At 42.7% G+C, this 20,975-nt stretch overlaps 1 protein-coding gene across 2 annotated transcripts; it reads right to left on the reverse strand.

The window, feature by feature from the left end:
* Positions 1-4,982: 4,982 nt before the first annotated feature.
* On the reverse strand, positions 4,983-19,678 carry TICAM2 (TIR domain containing adaptor molecule 2). Of its 2 annotated transcripts, XM_081231107.1 has the most exons (3): positions 19,554-19,678; positions 16,585-16,667; positions 4,983-6,022 (listed from the first exon to the last, which is right to left on the reverse strand). In XM_081231107.1, the coding sequence occupies exon 3, from the start codon at positions 5,965-5,967 to the stop codon at positions 5,260-5,262; it is 708 nt and encodes a 235-aa protein (XP_081087233.1). In that variant the 5' UTR covers positions 5,968-6,022; positions 16,585-16,667; positions 19,554-19,678; the 3' UTR covers positions 4,983-5,259. The 2 variants fall into 2 exon arrangements, with proteins under 2 accessions (XP_081087233.1, XP_081087234.1); XM_081231108.1 differs by lacking the exon at positions 16,585-16,667 and having other exon boundaries at positions 19,558-19,678.
* Positions 19,679-20,975: the final 1,297 nt, after the last annotated feature.

Here is a 20,975-nt window from a genome sequence, read left to right on the forward strand (position 1 = left end):
TTTCCACTTGGAATCTCCTGAGAAACATCAGTTTCATGGACAAAAACACTGGTCTCCTGTATTCATTCATTCCTTTCAGTCATTGCTTTAAGGACGTCAATTTTCAGATACTATGGTTTAATATCATCAGGTGCCTGGCAGCTTTCTGCTCTCTCCTCCTCACCTTTCAGCCCTTCCCACAAGTACAGAGTACACGGTCATGTTCTGTGACAGCCCATCAGGTGACACAGACCGGGCAATGTCAGACTGTGATGTGGAGGAGAGGCACAGACACGGGGCTGACACCCAGGGCAGACGTGTTAGATCTCACCTCACCAGCTATGCAGGCCTGTGATTTAGGAATGAGCTGCATGGGATGGGAAGACCCAAGGAAGTTGTTTCTGTAACTAGTTCCCTTGCTCCTTACATAAGAAGGCCTGAGGCTCTGACAGGTTTTTGGTCCACTCCAAGGCCCGACTAAGGCTTTAGGACCTGCAAAAGTAAACGACATGGTACTGAAGTGGAAAACAGCCCTGACTTGCACTGGAAGGGATTAAGGCCAGCAAGCAACCTGGAACCCAGGGTAGAAATCCAGTTAATCAGGACAGGAAGAAGCAAAGCAGATGAGTGCTTGTCTCACTACCCCTCCACCCACCCTGAGGGGAAACAGTCTAACCAGGCTTCATCCAGCCTGTATCCCCAGCCAAAACAAAATTATCTGGCAGCTCCTGAGCCCCAGGCAGAGGGCTGAGTTAAATGGGTTACCCTGCTCAAATGTAAATATATGCAAAATGTATCTACCTCTTCTGAGCATCAAGAGCAAACAAACACAGCTGAAGTCATCCGCACCTGGGCCATTCCCCTGAACAGGCTTCAGAGCTGGCCTACTTTCCCGCTTTTCTAGTCTATGGCCCAACTTGCCTAAGGTGTTACAGTCATGGGTCCCCGCTGCCGCGTTTTCCCTGCCCCCAGCTTCCTCCACACCAACAGCTATAGCTCACACATCTCCTGCGGATCAGGGTGCTCTCTCAATGTTCAGTGCCTGGATGGGAACTGTCCTGCACACGGAAACAAGGCCCAGCATCTCGCTTCCGCTTTGTTTAAAAATCTATTCCTTACAAGCTACAATGGTTCCAAGAACAAGGTTGCGGGTAATTATATTTTCCCTCTGCGCCATCCCATGTTGCCGGGTCAATGTGTGTAGGCCACAACAATAGTTCTAGTAGGAGAGAACTGGTATGGTAGTTATGTGTGAGGCACGATTTGAGTACCTCGCAGGTATTATTTCATCTAATCCTCAAAATAACCCTACCAGGGAGGCATTATTATCTTCATTTTTGGATGAGAACACTGAGACCCAGGAAGATTATGTGTCTTGTATAACATCACAATTTATAGACGATGCAGGTGGGATTCAAACCCCAATGTTCACTGCAGGACTATTTACAATAGCCAAGACATGGAGGCAACCTAAATGTTCATCGACAGATGAATGGATAAAGAGGATGTGGTACATACATACAATGGAATACTACTCAGCCATAAAAAAGAATGAAATAATGCCATTTGCAGCAACATGGATGGGCCTAGATATTATCATACTAAGTGAAGTAAGCCGGACAGAGAAAGATAAACATCATATAATATCACTTATATGTGGCATCTAAAACAAACAAAAAAAGATCCAAGTGAACTTATTTCCAAAACAGAAAAAAAATCATAGACATAGAAAACAAACTTATGGTTTGTTTTCAAACAGGAAAGGGGAATGGGGGGAGGGACAAATTAGGTTGGGATTAACATATACACACTACTATATATAAAATAACCAACAAGGACCTACGGTATAGCACAGGGAACTCTACTCAATATTCTGTAGTACCCAATATGGGAAAAGAATCTGAAAAAGAATGGATATATGTATATATATAACAATCACTTTGCTGTACACCTGAAACTAACACATTGTAAATCAACTATACTTCAATATAAAATTTAAAAAATAAGATATCTGTAAAGATGAAAATGTAAATACCCAAATACCATAGAACTGAGAATAAAGATACACAGTGAACACCAAAGAAAAAAACACCAGGGCGTCTGATTCAACAGTGTGAGGGAGGGGGGAGGTGATGGGAGTATTCCACCTGGATACAGGTGGAGAGAATTTAAAAATAATAATAAAACCAATTAGAAGTCAGATGGCTTTTTATTATCACCATAAGCAATTTTCAACAACGCAGTGAAGAAATACTTTTCCTCACTTGGGTGAACCACTCCCACTGTCTTATTAGGCTGGATGCTTCAATATCTGTGCCTAACACTGGTGCAGCCATAGTACAACTCTAAGGACAGCCCAGCTGGGACACTGAGGATGGCAGAGCAAAAAGATGGAAAGACCATATGGGTTCTTAAAAAATTACTGTGGTAGAATATACATAAAATTTACCATTTTAACCATACAATTTAGGGGCATTAAGTACATTCACAATGTCATACAACCACCACCACTACCCTTTTCTAGAACTTTTTCATCATCCCAAACAGAAACTTTGTACCCATGAAACATGACTCCCTATTCTTCCCTCCCCCCAGCCCCTGGTCACCTCTCTATTTTTTCTCTATGAATTTGCCTACTCTAGGTACCTCATATAAATGGAACCATACAATATGTATCATTTTGTGTCTTTTTTCACTTAGCATTGTGTTTTCAAGGTTCATCCAGGTTATAGCATGTCTGAGAATTTTATTTCCTTTTAAGGTGGCACAATATTCCACTGTATATAAGAACTGGGTTTTTAATGACACCTTTGAGGCACCATACCTTAGGGGACCTATTGTTAGGTTAGATAGTAAGTTTACCTTATAGTGTAAAAGTCACATGGCATTGGCTTTTCTGTTTCTTACAGCTGAAAGAATCCTGACACACAAGGCACAACTCAGGTTCTTCTGTGAAGCTCCAGGGTGGGCAATGAGGCCCACAGGCAACCAAAATGGATGCTCTCCAGCATGCGGCAAAATTTTACAGAATTTCCCTGTAAGTCTGAATCTATACACGTGTACACGCGTATACACACACTCACACAACTAGGGCCACACCTTTACCTCTTCTCATCCTCAGTTTAGCTATTTTGATAATCCCTTATTACAATGGTTAATTTCAGCATAGACAGTTATTCAGTACTTAACATTTTTATTCATCATAAAAATATATATATGTAACTCCAAATCGAGTGAGACATTGTGCCTGGTGCTCTGTGGAGGAGTACAGATTGATGCCTCTTTTCAAAACACTTTGCCACAATCTTCACTGGACTTGGAAATAATCAAGCTTAGTCAAAGGTAAAAAACAAAAACACTTATTTAAAAAATACCATCCAACATTAATTGCGCCAACTTTGGCAGGCAGGCAGGGTGGGTGGTTAATGTTTTATTTGTATATGAAATTGGAGATACAGGAAGCAGTGTGGCAAAAAAAAAAAAAAAAGAATGCTTATCATTAGAACTGAAAAAAAAAGTGAGTAGTATGCTAATATGATAGAAGGGAACTTTGAGTCACCACACAATGAGAAGAATCTCATCTTTGATAAGTACTAGTAGTGGGGGAGGTTTGACTTTTTGCAGGATTATGAAACGCGTTGATTCATGACTATGAAGAGGCAGACTGTAGAAAGCTGTGAGCAGACCCTAGTGTTAGTAGGGGATATGGAGAAGTGGGAATAAAGAGAAAGAAAAATAGGGCAGAATGTTTTTGCTCAAGGGTCCCTAGAAAAAAAAATTAAAAATTAAAAAAAAAATCGGAGTAAGCACGTATTGTAATATTTTTGTGACTATAAAAATGTAATGGGAAGCATTTACACTGTAGAAATCAATTACACTGTAAACATATACAATATCCTTTCATTGTGAGCATATATATGAAGCCAACTGCAACTATTATATTATAAAATCACGTTATAAAATTCTACCTTTTTTTTGCTTGTTCCCTTTTCTTGTTCCTAGTTATTCACATTCTGGGAGAGGACAAAGGCCTTTATAGATTCATCAATCCAATCCTTTCTTTTCACAGATAATGGAGGGTAAATAGCTTGCCCACGGTCCCATTCATCCTCAGTGAAAGAGACTGCACTAGAACAACCAGGTCTCCTGATCCCCATCTGGTGCTTTTCTCATTACAACATGACCTGATTCACACGCCGCCGCCTTGTCCCTGGTCTGTACCTGGTGGTTCTCCCTCAATCTCAGCTGGGGCAGAAGGGCTGTGAAAGACAGGACCCGGTCCTCTTGGGGCCTCTGGTTTGCTGTGAGTGTGGGGCACTAGAAGAGGACGCCAGAAAACGCATCTCCCACTTCTATCCCGAGTCTGAAAGTGATCTACAAAACACACACGCACACACACACACACGCACAGAGTCAGGCTCTGTGATCACCTAGCTGAGAAATATTTCCTTGATAGGGCATTGTGTGAGAGAGGAATTTTTAACAGCTGCCATAGGAGAGGTTATTGATTTTAAAGGAGAACAACCGGACAAGGATACATACACCTTTCAGAAGCTCCTGGTCACACACGATGACCAACAATGGAGAGCTTCCAGCTCCAGGGGTCATGTCAACACCAGGCACGAAGTCCCTGACCACAATACCATCAAATGGGCCACTAGTCAGTGGTGGGAACTGCCTCCAAATATGCAAATTCCAGCAGAAAGGAAACACATTTGATTGGATTCTTTTAAAGAGCCCTACCAGTCTCGCATCTATTTTGGGTTTCATATTTATCAGCACTCAACATTCTAAATGTCCTAGTCTGGCTATCCCTATTTCTGGGTGACAACACGGGGAACGCTTTATTGCAACGTTCATGAGAGGTGCCTCGAAAGTGAGGGCGGTCGGATCTCTCGAGGCCATTTTTTTCCTGCGGTTCCTTTGAGAACAAAATCAAAGTGTTATTGTACTTTTTAAATGTCTGTCATATAAGGTTTTGATCAAGTTCAATACGAGGAATATGAATTTAAAATATCCTTTGTTGTAATCATGAACTAGGAAAACTGTGAGAGGAAACAGAGTGCTTGAAACTCTGACAATTTCAAGTTTATGGAAACATCGAAGAGTCCCACAATTCCATAGACTGTCCTGCAGAAATTTATCTCTCTTGGGCTCCATAAGTTTCTGTAAGAGTAAGGTTCTCTTTCATCTAAACTCTTCCTAGAAATTTGCTTTCTCGAGTGGAGATAAATCATTTGTTTTACAAAACAAGAGCTGCTGTGTGTTGTGTGTTCCATCTCAGGCAATAAATTGCCTTCGTACCGTATTTCTGGTCTCTTTCCATATAGCTTGCTGTATCCTATATACAGAATCCTGAAAAATCCTTTCCACTTGTGTAGGAAAGCCACGACTTTCTTCCTCCAGGGCGTTGATGGTTCGCAGAGCAAAGGGAGTCCTTTCTCGGGGCAGGGGGTTGTTCAGGGGCCGCATGGGGATGACGGAGTTGTACTTGTGCTGCCTGTTAACAGAGTTCATGAGGGACGTGTAGAACTGGAACTTACACCAGGTATCTCTTAAAAAGTTTTTGGTCAATAATAAGATTGTCCAGGCAGACCCATTGACAGCATCATCCAAATTCTGTAAATGCTGCCTGCCACATGGCATCTCAGCAAAGATCATTCCAGGTTTGATGCCGAAGTCATTTTCCAGCAGATTCTGGACTCGGAGGGCTTCGTCTGTGTCTTCTTCAGCATGCAGTATCACAAATTTGAGGAACACCTCTTCTTCTGCTTCCTCTTCTGGCACCTCCTCCACTCCCTTGGCTCCCTCCTGCTCCCCTGTTGGTATCTCTGCTGTATTGCTATGAGCAGCGGCATCACTCAGGGAGATTTCTTCAGATTTCTTGGAATCTGACTTGTGATGTCTTTGACTCGTATCCACACTCTGGCTTTTACCCCAAGAGAGAGAAAGAGGGCAGGGATCCGTTTTAGACTTTCCGATACCCATTATAAAGATCCAAATCAGAATAGGAAAGCTTTATTTCTCTGCATTTCATTTCATTCTAAAAGGAGAAATAACAAAGCAGAAGAATACCATAAACTTAATCAAAACATTAAAAATGGAAAATTTCATTCACCCCGAAAACCTCAAAAAGATGATAATATAAAGAAAGAATTGTCAAACAGATCACTGGGAAATGAAATCACTGGTCTTTTTTGAGCTTCACAAGGGCTACCACAGGTAATCAAGGGTAAGTTAAACAGAGGGTCCAGTTTAATATAACAGGAGACATTCGGAAATTTTAAATCGCATTATAACCACACTATAAACCTCCAAATTAAAATAAATTACTTTGGTATTTTAGAGAAAAGGTACCATATCAACTCTACCCATACGGAGTTTAAATCCAACTTCTCCATAACCAAATTACTGTGTAAGCTAGAAACAGGAAAACCTAAAGAAATCGAATATTCCAACATTAAACACAAAATTTGTTTTTGTATCAAACACAAATACAAAACAGAATACAAATATCCTAAAGATGGCTAGCAGGCAGCTCTACTGACTCAGAACAAAGAGAAGATCTGAAATGTCAAATGACTTGTTGCCCAGAATTCATGGGTTCAGAGCTTTTTTGTTTGTCTAGGATCAGGCCATGTTGTAGTGGGGCTGGTGGAGAAACTATAATAAGGATTGTGAAAAGTAAGGAATATCTTTCCCAGCTAATCTTGGGAATACTTAAGAAAACATTTATTCACCTAGGGAGAAATTAACATCTTAGTTTGGAAGTGGAATCTGGAAACAAAGCCTTGTGATTTTCACCAGTGAAATTAACAAATAATCATTGTAGTCTATACTCGTTCATTTATTTTAAAAATCCTAAATTCAGGGTGTAAGAATTAGATCAGCTGTGAAAGAAAGGTACTCCATGTGAATCTAATTTAAACAAATTTTCAGATAATGTCAGCAGTGCTGTTAATATAACCCCCAGACAGGCAGTTTCAAGGGGGGTTCTTTTTTATCAAAAGACAGAAAATTTAGAATAGATAATTATAAATTCCATGTTTTCAAACTATGGGCCCATAGGCTGTATTCTAAAGCATTTTTATTTATTGTTCATTGGCAAAGACCAGAGTTCAAGAAGAAATCAGAATTTTATTCATTATGACCTAAGTAACATAGCTACATATACCAAAATATTTCAGGTTTAGAAGGAACCCTTCAGCAAAAATGGTGAAAAACTGTTATGGGAAGAAAAAACAAGGAAAAACACCGAGAATTTTTTTCTAATGTATATAAGGAGTGAAAGGGTTTGCTACTGCCTCTGAATAGTGAAGGAATTGCTGGCTGTTGCCTGTCATTTATTCTGTCTGTACTTTAGGTTCTGATCCACAGTACACTGTGCCAGCCACCAAGTGGTAGTCTAAGGCATGACAACCCTCCAATGCTATTGATATCCCAATTAATAAACCTAAATGAACTCAGACTCTCTTCACTGGTTAGGATTAACTGCTGACTTTTTTATTGTATCATGAAAAAAGTTTTACCATGCAGAATTGCGAAAGAAGGTTCCCCTTAATTAAAAAAAAAAAACCTATCCAGAGAAATCTATTAAAGTGTCAATTAAAATGATCTTCACTTAATTCGTTGAGATAGGTTTCTTAAACCAACTTAACTTCATCATCTTAATCACTAGCTGCTGCAGATGAGTGCATGTGAAGTAATATAAAAGATTTTCACTAAAAAGTGTTGAAAACTTCTAAGGTAAAATGGTGTGTTGAGTCAGAACACAGAATCTTTTGAGATAAATAAAAATAAACAACAAAAGAATTACATTCTGAACAAAAATTACAATTTTACGTCTCATTTTTCTTAAACACTGGTCGGCAAAAAACAGCAAAATACTCCAGAAATCTATGATGTGCTGTTCCAACTTCCAAGCACTCCTGCCCAGCCCCACCCGAAGCAGACCAGCGAGAAGAAAATTAGTGACAATGTCTGAAAACTTCACCATAACCTTCTAATTTGGAGAGGAGAGTAAGGAGTTAGCCAAGGGGAAAAGATGTGGGAAGTTCTGCACTGGAGATCTGCCTTTCCCACCACCACGTGAGTCAGAGATGGGGAAGTGGTCCAGATTCTTCACAGGGGTTCTCAAGGCTGGAAGGAAGTGGGGAGAACCTGACTGTGTTCACCCTGAGCTAATTAACTCCATCAACAAAGAGAACAGAAGGAAGGCAGGGAACGCAGAAAGAAATAGGGGAGGGGAGAAGGCTGGCACAGAGAATCCTGCGAAGCCTCTTCAGTTTCCTCCTCCTCCATCAGGGACAGTTAGCATCAGGGTTAAAACACTGAGATTTCAGCTCCTTCCCCCCAGCTAAGCGGGAGGAGAGTGAAGGTGGCTGCAGGGGAGAGGCACACAGGATCACTGTTCACAGGAATAAAAACGTGTGTGTGTGTGTGTGTGTGTGTGTGTGTGTACATTTTTTATTTACTTTTTTAGAGGGGTAAACTTTGAAAATATTTATATTGAAAGGTCCCACTCCCATCCTTGTCTTTCCCATCCATCCTGTTGCCCCCATGGCCTCTTACTGGTGACTGCTTTTATTAGCTTTTCCTATATCCTTCCAATATTTCCTCATGAATACATATATTTTTTCTTTCCTTTTTTTAAAAAAAAGTATTACTGTATATATACACATACACTGCCAAACAGCAGTAGGTAGGTAAGTAGATAGATAGATAGTAGATGGCTTTTTCCCTTAGTAATATAACTTCAGAGCCTTCCATATCAGCACACGGAGAACCTCCTCTTATTTACATCATCTCCTAACATGTGAATGTACCATAACTGTCCCGTTCTTCAATATGTGATTTGTTTCCAGTCTACTACTATCATGAACAATGCAGCAATGAATAACTTTGTAAAACGGTCATTTATGTGCAAGGTCATCTGCAGAATAATTGCCCCAAACAGGATTTCTGTATCAAAGGACAAATGCATTTATCATAGTGATAGATTTGGCCAAATAGCTCTGTGTAAGATTGAACCTTTTTTGGTTTGGTTTTGCTTTTCACTTGACAGAATGACACCTCCACCTCTATCCCTTGCCCCAGAAAAGATCTAAGACCAAAACTACCAATTACTATTGACCACAGCCCAACTGAGCTAATCACATCCCTTCAGGGCAACAGAAATGTGGAAAGATACAACCCATCAGAATGGAGCCCTTAAACCGAAGTTCTGAAGGGAAGATCAACAGGTCCAGGATAAGAAGGAAAGAGAGTCCAGAATGTATTCACTTTATATCTAGGCAAACGAAGGTGCCAAAGGAATCCCCCCACATTCAATAGGAGTAAGATGAAAAGAACAGCACGGCATATATGCACACTGGGCAAGTGCGCACAAATGTTACAGGAAATAAGAAAGAAGATAAAGAAGAACCAGAGCATGCAAGAGACAAATAAAAAATTCCATTCTCATTAAGACTACGTGCTCTGGAATCAGACTGCCTGAATGTAGATCCCAGCCCTACTATAAAAAAAAAACTGCAAGACTTTGTACAAATTACTGTACGTATATCTCTGTGCTTTGATTTCATCATGTGTAAAATGGTGATAATTATAATACCTACCTTTAAGGTTTTTACAAAGATCAAATGGCTTAGAAGAGTGCTCCACAAATGTCATCAGTTAATACTGTTATTAAATACATAACAAAGAAGCTAAAGAAAACTTTACGGTTTTACTTTAGTAGCAATTAGAGAAGGCAGAACTAAGCTGTGTGCCTACAGGGGGGTGAGTGGATGTGGCAGAGGACACCTGCAGAAGTTCCCTTTGACTGTTTCATTGTTCTCAGTAAAAGAGGAAGCAAAACCCCTTCCTTAGGACTGCCCCAAACCTCAATCTCATTTTGTCGTATAAATGATACAGGATGGAGCCTATTGGGGTGAGATTACCATGTCCACAGGTTATTACTCTTCCTCAGCCCTACCCAATGCTGATTAGTGTCTGTGTGCACTCTTGCTCCCAGCAGAAGACTTCTGTGGCTGGAGGAGAGTCAGGGCAGCACCCGTTGGGTCCTATCCCAGGACAGCCCCTCTCCATGCAGAAATTTCCCAGGAGGTTCCTCAGGGTGGTTACAGCCATCAGCCCTCTCTCCCCTGTCCCAAACTAAAAACTGACCCTTCAGTGTGAATTTCTCTTTCATACAAAGTTGACTTTCCTCACCAAGATCTTTGTGAGCGTCAACTGTATGTGTCAGCTGGGCTAGGCTATGGTGCCTAGCTGTTTGGCCAAACACCAGACCAGATGTCGCTCTGAAGGTATTTTTTAGGTGAGACTGACATTAAAGCAGTAGACTTTAACCGTAAAAATAATGAATCACTATGCTGTACACCTGAAACTAATATAATATTGTATTAATCAACTATATTTCTATTTTTAAAAATAAATAAAGCAGTAGACTTTGAGTAAAGATTACCCTCCATAGTGTGGGTGGAACTTAATAAGTGAAGGCCAGAGCAAACCTGAGGCTCCTCAAAGAAGAAGGAATTCTGCCCTGGGACAGCAACACGTAAATTCCACCTGAGTTTCCAGCGTTCAGACTCAAGACTGCAGGCATCTCCTGTCTGTTTCTAGCCCTGCAGATTTGGGACCTGCCAGCCCCGCCAGTCACATGAGCCAATTCCTTAAAATGGATCTCCCACCCTCCCTCCCTCTCCCTCTATAAAACCTATTGGTCCTGTATCTCTGAAAAACCCCAATACAGCCCTCCTTAAAAGTTTGTTGCCCTAGAATTAAGAGTTACTGTTTCCATTTTAAAAAATTTTTGACCACTTGGGAGGAGAGGCTCCCAAAAAGCAGTAAGTAAAACAATGATCAGTAATAATTTGATAATAAAATACATACGCACAAACCATTTTCAACCTATGTGTTTACTACAGAAAAAGCTTATGCGTTTAAATCACTGCCTCTGAAATTTAACACATTTAACAAACATTTAGGCATCTAGTACTTGGATCCTTTAGCCCTGGAGAACTTTTTAGTTGTATTTCCTATCTGAATAGCACCATCTTGTGGGAAATACATACAAAATTAATAGTTTCTTCCCTTAATTCAATTAATAAATAGGTTTTGTCATTATTAATAAGGGTTGTTGAAAACTTACTCTGCACCAAGACCTGCTGCGTTTTAGGGATGTGGACCCAGGATAAGCAGATGATTAGGACTCATTGCACTGGTGCTTCATTCAAATAACGGGTGCTACCAGAGCACTCGGGATGGACAGGCAGTGGGGAGCACTGCATCAGTAAGGCCGAGAGGCAGACAGTTTCCAGGCAGTGGGAGCAGCACTTGCAAAAAAAAAAAACACTGAAGCACCAGAGGGCACAGTGTATTAGGATCATTTTGCACCAGGTATTTAGATGGCTCAAGTCCAAATATGCAGGGGTATGAGGGGAGAGGATAGTGGTGAGAGATAAGGATGGAGAGATAAACAGGATTAGAGTGAGTAAGGAACCTAGTTTACTTGGTTCAGGACTTTGAACCTGATCGTGTTGGCAGACAGAGAGCCCCTGGTAGGTATTAAGCAGGGGAGCGACAGGATCTGACTTGTTTTAGAGAGTAAGGAGACTAGGCTTAAGGACTGTAAGGCCCTGGACGGGGAGAACAATCAGTTGTTACAGTAACCTAGATGAGTAACCTAGATGAGAAAGCAGAGCCCTGAACTAAGGAAGTTATGGTGGAGATGAAGATATGTAGGAGGTGCCAGGGGTTGGGAGGGTGATGGAGAAAGAAGGATCAAGTATGCTTCCCAAGTCTATGCCTTGTTACATTCGCTGAGTCGTTTGCTGAGACAAGCAGGGTGGGGGTTGGATGTAGCTGACCAGTTAATCCAGTTTGGGACACAGGGAGCTTAGGGTGCCTGTGACCTGGAAGAGGAGCTGTCCAATAGGTACTTACACATGTAGGTCCGAGGCTGAGGAGAGCATTGTTTTTTTTTTTTTTTTGCGGTACGCGGGCCTCTCACTGTTGTGGCCTCTCCCGTTGCGGAGCACAGGCTCCGGACGCGCAGGCTCAGTGGCCATGGCCCACGGGCCCAGCCGCTCCGCGGCATGTGGGATCCTCCCGGACCAGGGCACGAACCTGTGTCTCCTGCAGCAGCAGGAGGACTTCCCATCAGGGAAGCCCGTGAGGAGAGCATCTTGATGGGAGATAAAAGCTTGACACTAGCTCAAATCTGTGAGTAACTGAAAACAAGTAGAAAGAAAAGAGAAGGAAGAGAGCTGAAGACAGAATCAATGCCTGAGGGGCACCTGGAGGAGGGGGACCCATAAAGGAGAGGGAGGAGTGGCACCCGAGCAGCAGGAAAATCAGGCACAGAATCCGGAAGCCAAGGCAGGAGAGTACCTCGAGCAGTGGTCAGTGTCCAAGGCATTGAGCCCCTTGAGGTTCACCGGAGCAGTTACAGGGGATGGTGGGAGTCACCAGTATGCTCAGGAGTCTAGAGGATGAGGGGGCGGGGGCGGGGAAAGCTTAGCTAAGAAGGAAGGAAGCTAACAGCTACAAACGAACATAGGGTGGGGAGAGGATTCCATGAAGAGAGGAGAAACTCAGAATGCTTGGAAACGGAGGGAACTGGCTAGTAGAGAGAAAGGATGAAAAGTATGGATGGGAGCTTCTTAGAGCTGAGCTGTTCTCCTCTTGGTCATTGGGCAGCTCTCTCTCCTACTCCCCCTTTCCCTGGGAGAGGAGAGAGGCCACCTAACTCCTGAGGGTGCTAGGTCCCAGGGTAATGTCTGTGATGAATACTGCAGATGATGTGGTGACCTACAGGACTTTGGGTTTTAGCTTCTTGGGAGAAGGTGAGTGCACTTTGCTTTTTTTTTATCAGGGATGGCTGCATTATATTGTAAGAGAGCACATTTCTTGCTATCATCGTCTGGAGGTTTAGGTATGGAAAGAAGGGAAGGTATGGATGTTAAGTAGCCAAAGGGGCGTTCTGTAACAGATCCTGCAGATTTGCTCACGCAAAACTTATTCCAACTTCCTTTTAGTGAACCTTCCTGTACTTCCTGTGCCACAAGTACTAAAAGCTCTAGTTCCTAGACTTCCTTGAAGCTAGGGTTCTGGATGTAATTTAAGTTCTGCCCATCAGATGTACTTACTAGTGCGAGTTAACTATGAAGGGAGGCAGAGCATGAGGCAGTGACTGTGCTGGTTAAGACTCTAGCAGAGTTGGTGTGATTCAGAGCTGGCAGCTTGCTGATCTGGCAGGAGGCTTCATGGTTGTGGCAAAAGCTCCAGCTCCGGACTTCCCTGGTGGTGCAGTGGTTAAGAATCCGCCTGCCAATGCAGGGGGCACGGGTTCAAGCCCTGGTCCGGGAAGATCCCACATGCCGCAGAGCAACTGAGCCCGTGCGCGCCACAACCACTGAGCCTGCGCTCTAGAGCCCGCGCACCACAACTACTGAGCCCCCATGCCACAACTACTGAAGCCCGTGCTCCGCAACAGGAGAAGCCACCGCAATGAGAAGCCCGCGCGCTGCAACGAAGAGTAGCCCCCGCTTGCCGCAACTAGACAAAGCCCGCATGCAGCAACGAAGACCCAACGCAGCCAAAAATAAATAAATAAATAAATAAATTTTAAAGAAGCTCCAGCGCCACTAGACCAGTTCAGTAGGTGGTGGTCTGAGGCATCCTAGAAACTCAATCTGGACTCTAGCTCTTCAACTTACCCAGTGACACTGTACATTTTGTAATATCCTCTAAGGCACACTTTTCTGCTTAAACTAGCTATAGTAGACTGTTCTCTGCAACAAAACTATGATTGATACAACATCCAAATCCAGGCCAGGGAACTACAGCAGGTCAGCAGCAAAACATGGTCTGCCACCTGTTTTTATAAGTAAAGTTTTAGTGGAAGACAGCCATGCCATTCATTTCTGTATTGCCTATGGCAAATTTCATGCTACAGAGGCAGAGTTGAAGAGTTCCAACAGGAGCCGTGAGGCCTGTACCGCCCATGGTATTTACTGTCAGGACCCAACAGAATAGACATGAGCCAGCCAGACAAGGAACATGTAGACTTTTCTTCCAGACTTCTTCACACTGGAAATATTTTATTAAAATAAAATCCCCCCCCCAAAAATAAAATAAAATAAAATCCCAGCTAGGGTGATCAATATCTTCAGGAATAGGATAGGTAGAATTTGAATCCACCTATTCTTTACTGAAATAACATTATTGAGAGTCAGCTGTCATTTATTTATTTTCTTCTTTTGGGACTTGCACAGAATCCATAAGGATAGCAAAGGCCCAGTATAAAGGAAAGGATTAATTATCAAATATTACCCATTGATACTTACAGTCTAACTAAGCTAGTGCCTGTGTTTTTCATTTTAGGTACCAAAGCTTGCATCAGAAATGTTAGGGATCTGTAGGAGTCTAAAACCCTGTATCTTCCCTTCATGGCTCTAGTCACACTACAATTCATTATATGTTTGAGTATCTGCTTAGTTTCTCATCTTTCCCATTAGACTGTAAACTCTATCAGAATAACACCAAATCTGTCTTGCTTGTCACTGTATCTCCAGAGTTTTGCACATAGTCAGCATTCAACAATACCTTCTGAATGAATGAATGAATTAGACAATTCCAAATATAAGACCTGGGCTTCCCTGGTGGCACAGTGGTTGAGAGTCTGCCTGCCAATGCAGGGGACACGGGTTTGTGCCCCGGTCTGGGGGGATCCCACATACTGCCGAGTGGCTGGGCCCGTGGGCCATGACCACTGGGCCTGCGCGTCCGAAGCCTGTGCTCCGCAGCGGGAGAGGCCACAACAGTGAGAGGCCCACGTACTGGAAAAAAAAAAAAAAAAAAAAAAAAAAAATATATATATATATATATATATATACACATATATAAGACCTAACACAGTTTTTCAAGTTGAGAGACAGCTGAACAGATAGCTCTTTATCATCCCTACCATATAAATTATTGACTCAATCAGAATAGGGACCAGCCTATCCAAATGTATGGATTTTTTAATGAGCAATTATGTTACATTTTTAAAAACAGTATGAATATAAATATGGTACATTCATTTCAAGATACAGCTCAAGGGTCATATTTGGCAGAATGCTTTTCCTTTGATCTCCAGGTTGAGTTAAGTACTCCTCCGGCTGCCCATAATATCTTGCTCATATTTCTTATAATATGTATCGCACAGCACTTTTAACTTGTCTTCCCTGATGGCCTGGGAGGTAGCTTCCACCTCATTTTCCCAGACTTCTCCACCATGGAAAATGGCACCATCATTTGCCCAGTTACAACAGCCAGAAACCTCAGGCATCACTTTCCACTTTCCCCTTCCATTCCTACACTTTCACTTCCGTGTTGTCAGCAAGCCAACCTGTAAAACACATCTCAAAATGTTCCACTTCCCTCCTCACTGCATTTTCACTCTAGATCAACATCTCTCCCCTAGTCTACTACACTGCTCCTTCCTAATCGGTCTCCTACGGCCACTCTTGGTCAGTCTAATCCATTCTCCACTCAGCAGCCACAATGATCTTTTTAATTAAGTACATACAACTGATCAAATTACTACCATTTACACCCCTGCAATGGGTTCCTACTGCTCCTAGAATCAAAATTTCTTAATATGGCAAGGATGCCCTGCATGATCCGGCTCCTTCAGCTCCAAGCTTATCTCGTGCTTTTCTTCCCTCTGCTCCCCCAGTTCCCTACATGTGTGTCTTTTTTTGTTTCTCAAACTTGCTCAGCTTTCTCCTGTCACAGGATCTATGGAAACATTTTATTGCAATTCTGAAGTATGAGTTACATGACTATATTTTCTTATTAGAGAACTTGTACATAGTATCATAGGCTAGCCAACATTCTATTAGAGGTACACAATCAAAATGTTCAAAAAGTAGGGAATGGCAACATAAACTATGTCATATTATTCATATGACTGAACCCATTAAATCATCAAAATGTTTACAAATGTTACGAATTATTTTAACGACATGAGAAAATGCTTCCATAACAATAAGTGGAAAAAATAGACTATAAAATAAAATATACTGTAAAACTTTGTAAAAACAAACTATAGAGAAAATAGATTGGAATGAAGTACCCCAAAAAGTTAACATTGGTTAGCTGTGTATTATAGATGTGTGAATGTACATGTATCTGTATCTATACACCCTTTTTCTACAATGATAATGTAATCTGGAAAAAAAAAGATTTTTTAGTAAATACATTATTCTCTAGATTTTGTGTTTTTAAATAGAGGTCACATTCACTTAATGCCTCAAATAGTATATACCTTATGTGCGATATCTGCACATTTTGGATGGGTTGAGCTCACCTCCAGGTTTAAGTGTTTGATCTCCTGTTTTTGTTTTTGTTTTTTTAACCTATATGCAAATTTTCCAACAGTCTGGATTTGCTAACTCTAAACCCAACAGGGGTCCTCCAATATGTTACTTAATTACACATACTAGAAGGCAGAATATTCATCTCCACAGTACCTAAAACAGGTCCTTGAGCAAGTAAATGTTTAATTAATTTTTAAAAAATTGCTTCTATCAGGTAGGAAAACAAAAATACACAAACCGGTCTTCCCCTGAGCACCATCTTTTTCACCTGTGGAGCCTGTCTCTTTTCTCAGCTGCTAGGAAGGTCCAGGGCGATGAGTGCTGTCTAATCAACATACAGAAGCTTGGGGTAGGAGATTTGATCATGATTTCACTCATGGCTTTCCTTTAACCCTTCTACTCTTTGTTCCATATTCCAAATCCCTTTATTTTAAAATTTTATTTAATCTTCTATTGTATATGTTTATTCAAGCATCTGAAATCCCAACTCTGAAATGAGAAAAAAAAATTTTTTTTCTGTTCTTTTAAAAGAAAGGAAGGTATTGGGTTGGCCGGAAAGTTCATTCAGGTTTTTCTGTAAACATTTTGGCCAGCCTAATAGTACCTATTCTACTGGTAACATAACAGAACTAGTTCCTTGGGATTAAAATGAGAAATAAACATTATGTAAATTAAACGGTCTTTTATTCCCCAACAGCTTTTCGTGAAGATGAAAATATTGTTTTTCATTTCCATTCCCACATATTTTAAAAAGAGAACTGAATCTTGCTATGAATCTTGTTATTCTGACACTGGCTCAGTCACTACACAACTTAAAGACGTGTATAATATTCTCTGAATAAGTGCCTTCATTTTTCTTCTTCCCATTAAAACTACCTGTTACTGGTACCACTCAACAACGCTCTGAATCAGAGACTACTGCTTCCCACTGAAGCAAAGGAATTGAAAAAAAATATTGCATGTTCTTTCCAGTAAATAGAGTATTTTCCTTTCATTTTCTATATTTAAGAATGAGAACTAGCCTTAAAGGGCAAACCTTCTCCAAACCAGGAACAACGTTTTATAAAAACACAGACTGTAAGGGCAAACTTGTACATCTTACCAAAGTGAGACTCAAGAGAAAGCTGCTTGTGCACTTTCAACATTAGAGAGTCCTAGCAACCAATAAGGATTTAACGGTGCCATAAGCTTCGCGGAATATTAGAGAACAGCGTTCAGTATCTAACAGCCACCAACCCAGAGGGTCAGTGACAAGAAGATGTTACCAGGACTAAGGCAGTAACCCCTGAGACAGTATGTCAACAGGGGAGTGAGGAAAGTGAAGGTGTACAGCCTGCGATGGCCTAGCAGAGGCCTGCTGCAGGCAAGGAGTACAGCAGCAAGATCAGAGCCACTCCATCTGAGAGGGCGGGGGCGGGCGGGGGCCGGGGCCGGGGCGGGGTGGGGGGAGCAGAAGATAAGACCAGGGAAGCAGTCAGGGGTGAGATGACACAGGGCTTTGAGCCATGGTAAGAATTTGGTTTTTATGATTCTGATAAGAAGCCACCAGAAGGTTTTGAAGGGAAGTGAAAGTTCTGATTAGATATTTTTTAAAAAACCACTGCTATTTGGAGAAACACTATATAGAAGCAAGGGTAGAAGCTGGAAGACCAAATCGGAGTCTTCACAGTCGTCCAGTAAAAGAGAATTGTGGTTTGTGTTAGAGAGGGCACATAATATGTGGTCGAACTTGAGCTATCTTTTCAAGGTAGAGTCAACAGAGTTTGCTGGATGCTTGGATGTGGGGTCAGAGCTGAAAAGAGGAGTCGATGACGATCCCTAGAGTTTCAGCCTCACTGAATGGCAGTGACATTTCCTGTGATAAGGAAGGTAAGTGAGGGGCAAACAGAAGAGGACTGGGTGGGTGTGTATCAGTAATTCTGTTTGGACATACTACATTTAAATGCTGATCAGACTTCCTAGTGGAGATGTTGAGCAAATAGCTAGACACATGCATCTAGAGCTCAGGACAGAAGTAAAACTAGAAAGAAAAATTTGGAAGTCATCAGCTTATAGATGTTATTTATAGTCATGAAATATGGCTTGGGATAGAAACTGCCTTGGGAGAAAGTTATGGCTCAAAAGAGAATATGGCCAAGAACCAAGCACTGTGGCAGTCTAACAGTGGTCGAGAAAAGAAGGAAAAGCCTGGAGACACAGAAAGAGTGACCAGTGAGGTGAAAGGAAATGCAGAAGATGGTGGTGACCTGGGAGCCAAATGCAGAAAAAATATCAAGGAGGAGGGAGCGAACAACTGTGTCACAGGAGGTGGAAATGTACACAGACACTGGATTTCACAAGTGACATGGGGGTGATGGAGACAAAAAGCCTGAGATGAGAGTGTGGAGGAGGAAACAGGAGGAGGAGAAATAAAGGCTTGGAGGCAAGTCTTTCAAAGAGCTTTTTCTCATTCTCTTTCTTTTCTTTCTTTCTTTTGTCTTTTTAAGTAAAAGGGAGCAAAGAAATGGGTGGGACCTAGGAGGAGACATTTGGTCTAGCGGGATTATTTAAAGGCGAGTTATTTATCAAAAGGTATTTGTTAAACGAATAAATTTAAAAATACCACAGGGAGCCAATGATTCAACAGGTGAGGTGCAAGACATCCAACATACAGCTGGACATCTGAGTAACATTTACTTTGTTTCAGGAGAATGTAAGGCATTATTCTATATATGCCCATCTACTTTCTGATTTCAGTGAGATATAACATGGAGTTGCTTATCTCTATTTATAACCAACGCACTACTTAAGATTATTTTTAAAGACTTTTAAAACCAAAGTTTACTGCCATGAAAAACTGGAGAGGTCCTAACTAACAAAATTCTGAAAACGAGCTCACAGCTGCCAGCCCAAATTATTTTTATCCAAATTAGCTTTGGGACAAGATCCCAAATCAGCAAACCAAAACCAAAACTTTCAGCACTGGCTCAAGTGTGCCTGGCGGAGGCTCCCAAAGAACCTTTAAGCCCTGAGACGCTGGGCTCTTTGCTTAGGGTTCTGAGGTTTCTTTAAAAGATAAGTTTCCTAGTCTAAATGAAACTTAAAAGACAGGCAGAGAGTTGGCGGGTGTGCTCCCTTCAGAGCGAGGCAACTCTGCTGGAAGGACGGCCGGCTCGCCCACCCCCGCGCCCGTCCGGCCCCCAGCCCACCCGCCCGGGCGCCCGCTACTTGCCGGGGAGGCGGGCGGCGCGGTAGCTCCGCCACGGATCCGTCCTCCTCGCCCGCCGAGGGCTGCGCAACTTCCCATGGGCGTCGGGAAGGAGAGGCGGCCGATCCACTGCGCGCCGCAGACCCCGCCCCACGCCCGCGGCCCCGCGCCGCGCGAGGCTGGGCGCGCGGAAGTCAGGGGGCCGCCGAGTCCCCTCCCCTCCGGGACGCGCCACCACTTAACCCTTGCAGGCCGGCCCCGCCGGAGGGAGTCCGAGCTTTACGAGGCTGGAAGTCTCTGGGCGGCGGGAAGGAGAGGCCGGCAGGGCGGAGGAAGGGAACTCGCGCAGGGTAATTGTCCCTGCGCTGCTTTTTGTTTCTCTCTTTTTTTTAATGTCCCTTGAGGCCCGACTTGGAGGCCAGGGACTCAGCTGTCTGTTCCTTACAGACGTGGTGCGGGCATGGGAGCTGCATTCGCTGCTTCCGCGCCTACCCAGCGCGCCCAGCATTGAGCCTGCAGCGGAGCCCGGGGCTCCCAACAGAAGCCCCCAGACTCTAAAGGAAGGAAACAGCCAGTCTCACCCAAACCAACCCTCTAAGACCCTTCCCGAGGTACAGCGACTCTCCGGGCCCTCCAAGTTGGTCCCTTGGCTCTTTCTCTTTGGGGTTCTCTCACTGACTACTGCTGCAGTCAACTACATCCCTGGTTGCGGGTGGTGGCGTATCAGTACCTCCCCACTCTCAACACCAACCAAAAGGCACCTTGAGAAAGATTCCTTTCTCAGATTCTTTTTCACAGCCGAAATAGACTGGAACTCCGCTGAATATTTAGGGAGAACAGAAAAGCAACCGAGTAATTCTAAGAAGGATAAAATACCTGATAAAACCAAATATGTTATCCTACCATATCTATCTCAGGCTCCCAACCCCAGTCATTCCCAAAGAACCCAGTTCAGAAACCACATACCCCCCCAACCCCCCCTTCTTTTCAGGCAATCCCTACTCACTGCCAAAGGAGGAGAACCCCATTACTAAACATCAGAGAAGACAATGAATAGTACATTGGAACTGAAGGTCCATACCTGGATCTCAGAGGCTTACTACTGGTAGAGCTAAGTTATTTTCTCTTCCTCTCCCCCCTACCTGAGGATGGGCCATTGAAGGTGGCACTGGCCGACAGTAATTACTTGGTGAAATGCCCTGTTAAGCATCATGTCAACACAATTCATTATCCACTGACAGCTGGTTTCTCCTCCTCCCTCTATTGACTTTTCAGGTAAACAGTGGCCTCCCTGTTACTAAATCTGGTACTTTTTGTTGCCTTCATTTCCTTTTCATTTCCTAATCTCCCTTTGGCAATTGACAAGGTTGATCATTGTCTCCAGATACTCTAGTTCCTTGATATTAACCCATGGGGGCCTTCATGCTCATCCTACTTGTTAA

This window comes from Mesoplodon bidens, assembly GCF_964165515.1.
Source record: "Mesoplodon bidens genome assembly, chromosome: 4".
Classification (NCBI taxonomy): Eukaryota; Metazoa; Chordata; class Mammalia; order Artiodactyla; family Ziphiidae; genus Mesoplodon; species Mesoplodon bidens.